The sequence below is a fragment of the Gekko japonicus genome, unplaced genomic scaffold, assembly GCF_001447785.1.
Source record: "Gekko japonicus isolate JY-2015 unplaced genomic scaffold, Gekko_japonicus_V1.1 scaffold3999, whole genome shotgun sequence".
NCBI lineage: Eukaryota > Metazoa > Chordata > Lepidosauria > Squamata > Gekkonidae > Gekko > Gekko japonicus.
The window spans coordinates 4,832-9,215 of NW_015174372.1; the positions used below are offsets into that span (position 1 = coordinate 4,832).

Here is a 4,384-nt window from a genome sequence, read left to right on the forward strand (position 1 = left end):
ACCTTCCACAGCCTGCAGTTCAGCGTCTTAACCACTTGAGCCACAGCAGCAGTAAACCCTTCAATAATTATAGCGGGCGCGCTGAGGTAACAGCACGGTTTGTCGGAGCGCCTGCGCAGTGTGAACGTTCCGAGCCCAACCAGAAGCGAAAGAGTCTCTCCTCGGGAAGGGGCGTCGCCAAACAGTCCCAGCCAATGAGAGAACAATCGTAACCCCCGCCCCGCCCCGCCCCGCCCCGCCCCGCCCCGCCGCAGGGTTTAGCACCTTTTGCTAGAGACGGAGAGAAAGGATTTTTTTTTTTTAATGGCCAGCCAGCTCGCTTGACGGCTCGAGCCCCGCCCTTCTCGCTGATTGGCGGCCGGGCGTCTTCCGTCCGGGCTTTGGGCTGCTCTGGCCTCACCGCTCTCTATGGTTTGGTTCCTCCAGAAGAAGCGGCCGAAGCGGCGGCCGGGTCGGGCTGGTCCCCTTTCGCGGCCCGGGAGGTGAGAGAGGGCCGGCCGGGTGGTGTCCTGCTCCCTCGGGGTCGCCTCCCTGCTCTTCTGGCCGGCTCCGCTCGCGGGCACGGTTTCGGACCGGGATGAGTGTGAAGGCAGCGGGGTTGCCAACTGGGCTGGGAAGTTCCTGGAGACTGCTGGTGTGTGTGTGTCACGGTTTGGGGACCTCAGTGTGTGGGGGTGGGTAAAAGGCAAAGGTTTCCCTTGCTCGAAAGCCAGTCGAGTCCGACTCTCGGGTTGCGGTGCTCATCTCCGTTTCCAAGCCGAAGAGCCAGCGCTGTCCGAAGACGTTTCCGTGGTCATGTGACTAAACACCAAGGCCGTGCACGGAACGCTGTTACCTTCCCACCGAAGTGGTACCTATTTATCGACTTGCGATGTCTTGCTTTCGAGAGCCCCCCCTGCAAAGCAGCCCTTTCCTGCGGGGGGGGGGCTGATTCTGGGAGATCTCCCGGCCCCACTTGGAAGTTGGCAACTCCATGGGGATGGTAGGACCGGGAGGGGCTCGGTAGGATATAATTGCATAGAATCCACGCCACGAAGCCGCTGCTTCTGGGGAACCGGTCGCTGTTGTCTAGAGACCCAATTCTAATTTCGGTAGGGGGATATCCAGGCCCCACCTGGAGGTTGGCAACCACATGGAGATGGTAGACCATACGGAGGACCTCGGTGGGAATATAATGCCATAGAGTCCACGCCACAGAGCCGGTGCCTCTGGGGAACTGATCTCTGTTGTCTGGAGGGCTGTTTTAATTTTGGGAGAACTCCAGGACTCACCTGGAGACTGGCAACCATATGGGGATGTCAAGATTTTTTGGGGGGAGGGGGGGAGACCTCACTAGGATGTAATGCCATAGAGTCCATGCCACAGAGCAGCTGTTTCTGGGGGACTGATCTCTGTCGTTGGGAGACCAGTTCTAATTTTGCGAGGTCTCCAGGACTCACCTGGAGGCTGGCACCCCTTCTCAGAGAGCCCCTTGTAGCTGGAGTTCGTTGAAGAGGGCATATGATAAACATATGGAGCAGAGGCCCATCAGTGGCTATTAGCCACAAGGTATAGATAGGAACTCTCAGTCTGGGGCGAGGGATGCTCTGTATTTTGGTGCTTGGGGGGGCGGGCAACAGTGGGAGGGACCTCCTGATGGCCCCTGGTATTTCTGGCCACTGTGTGACACAGAGTGTAGGACTGGATGGGCCATTGGCCTGATCCAACATTGGCTTCTCTCATGTTCTTATGTCTGGGGCAAGTGATGCTCTGTATTCTTAGTGCTTGAGGGAGGGGGCAACAGTGGGAGGGCTTCTAGTGTCCTCCTGGCCCCACTGCTGGACCTCCTGATGGCCCCTGTTGTTTTTGGCCACTGTGTGACACAGAGTGTTGGACTGGATATGCCATTGGCCTGACCCAACATTGGCTTCTCTCATGTTCTTATGTTCTTAATTCCTTGGAATGATGATGTCAGTCACAGAGGCCTGGAGTTGTTTCATGTTGGCTAGTGCACTCTAGATGCACTGTCGCAATTGTTTGCAACTGAATATGCCAGTTTCCTGGTTGCAAGCAATTGCTATAGCATCGAGGGTGCGTTATTCAACAGTCTGTGAAAACAGCTCTGTACTTGGCTGCTGGAAGCCTGTCTGCATTGCAGTCATAAAGGGATTTGACGCTGGTCCAGGGAGGTAGCCATGCTAATTTGTTACTGCAGTTTTAAACAGGAGTCCTGTGCCGCCTTAAAGCCTTAACAAAATTCATTCTAGCTGAGACTTTTGTGAGCAGAGGGTGTTTGGATGCCTCTGATCAAGGGAGTCTTCACTCCTGTGAACTTATGCTGGAACGAGTTTGGGTAGTTTGGTGTAGTGGTTAAGTGTGCGGACTCTAATCTGGGAGAACCAGGTTTGATTCCCCACTCCTCCACTTGCACCTGTTGATGTGACCTTGGGTCAGTCACAAGCTCTGACACAGCTGTCCTTGAAAAAGAGCAGTTTGTGTCAGAGTTCTCTCAGCCTCACCCACCTCACAGGGTGTCTGTTGTGGGGAGGGGGAGGGAAAGGGGTTTGTAAGCCGCTCTGAGACTCCAAGTGAAGGGCGGGGTATACATCCAATCTCTTCTTCTTCTTCTTTAAAAAAACCCTGGGCTCAGGTTTACTTTGGATTTAACAAGGATGGCTTTCTTGATAAGGACTTGTGGAAGTTGTAGCTCTTTTGGGGGGTATTTTGTGTGTGTGTGCTTGCGTGCCTGGGCGTCATGGTGACTTCTGGCGACCTCCAGTGGGGCTTGGACATTTCAGAGGGGTGGCTTTATAATTGCCTGCCTTTGTGTCCTGGCCCTGGTATTCCTTGGAGGTCTCCCATCTAGGTACATGCCAGGGTTGGACCTGCTTAGCTTCCGAGATCTGACGAGATTGGGCTTGCCTGGCCTATCCGGGGCAGGGAGTTACACATGGAATTCACTGCCACAGGAAGTGGTGGCGGCTGCAAGCATGGACGGCTTCAAAAGGGAATTAGATAAGCACATGGAGCAGAGGTCCATCAGTGGTTTGGTTCCCCACTCCTCCACTTGCAGCCACTGGATGACCTTGGGCAAGCCGTGGTTCTGCCAGAGCTGTCCATGAAAGGGCAGTTTCTGTCAGAGCTCTCTCAGCCCCACCTACCTCACAGGGTGTCTGTTGTGGGAAAGGAGTTTGTAAGCTGCTCTGAGACTCCTGAGTGAAGGGTGGGGTATGAATCCAATCTCTTCTTCTTCTAATTTTTTTTTTCCAGGACTGAAGAATCGCAGAGATGACTTCTGGATTCCCATCTTCCTCCTCCCAGCTTTCTCAAGGGGAGACGTATATTTATTACATCCTGATGGAAGACCATCCCTATGGCAGCAAGTTATTTTTGGCAGGGAGCATGTGTTACCTAAAAGAGAAGACGTACCTGCGCTATATTAGCACGGACATGTCCTCCACTCGCTTTTGGAGGTTCATTATGGTCGAGGACGGCTCTATGGTCACGATGGATGTAAAAATTCTGCACCCCCTGGAGAAGATGGCGGCAGATTTTCTCGCTGCTATCAGCTGGCCCCATGAGCGGTTGAACTGCTTTCTGAAAAAGCTCACTCTGGAGTCTGCTTTGGAAGCCAAGGAGGGTCAACGGGTCCTCATAGATTTGGACCAACAGACTTTCCCTGGCACCATACGCTACATTGGGAAACTAAGGAACCTTTTCCCATGTGGGCTCTGTCCCATTTACTTTGGAGTAGAGTTGCAGGTAAGGTGGTCAAGGAAGCAGGAGTTGCCTTGATGCTTGTAGGTGTGACGCGTAGCCATACTTAGGGTCCATATAGCACGCTTCAAGTGTTGGCTGCGTTTGTGGGCCGCGGTGTTGATGGTATTGTGGGCAATGATGTCTGGTGATATATCTCCTGTTGTTCCAGTGAGCGTTGCAGAGTGAAATAGAGCTTGCACACACCAGCTTAGGATAGTGCTATTTACACGTTTGTTTACAATATATACACAGTCCTTCCGGCAAAGCGTTCACAGATTCCACCGACAAAGTGCTTCACCAAGCAACCTGATATCATACTGGCATATACATTACAGATTTATATACACACTAGGAAAAAGGCTCGTTGTGGAAATAAATACAACGGCCTCTAGAAAGAGGCTCTGGGCGGGTGCCCCGGCCTTGGACACTCAGTGTCAATTTGCTGTGGTGACCTCAGCAGGGTATAATTACACTGAGTCCACCATTTTCTCCAGAGGAATTGATCTCTGCTACCTAAAGAACAGTTGTAATTTTGAGTGATCTCCAGCCCTCACCTGGAGATTGGCAATGATGGTTCCCCAGAAGGGAATGGTTGATTTGGAGGGTGGAGTCTATGGCTTTGTACCTGTCCGAGGTCCCATGCCTC

At 52.9% G+C, this 4,384-nt stretch overlaps 1 protein-coding gene across 1 annotated transcript in view; it reads left to right on the forward strand.

The window, feature by feature from the left end:
* Positions 1–436: 436 nt before the first annotated feature.
* The window catches only part of LOC107121438 (ubiquitin carboxyl-terminal hydrolase CYLD-like), a 37,774-nt gene continuing 33,826 nt past the window's right edge, over positions 437–4,384 (forward strand). The window contains exons 1-2 of the mRNA XM_015424346.1: positions 437–482; positions 3,250–3,741. Of these exons, the coding sequence (XP_015279832.1) occupies positions 3,268–3,741 (474 nt within the window). The 5' untranslated portion in view covers positions 437–482; positions 3,250–3,267. The remainder of the gene's footprint in view (positions 483–3,249; positions 3,742–4,384) is intronic.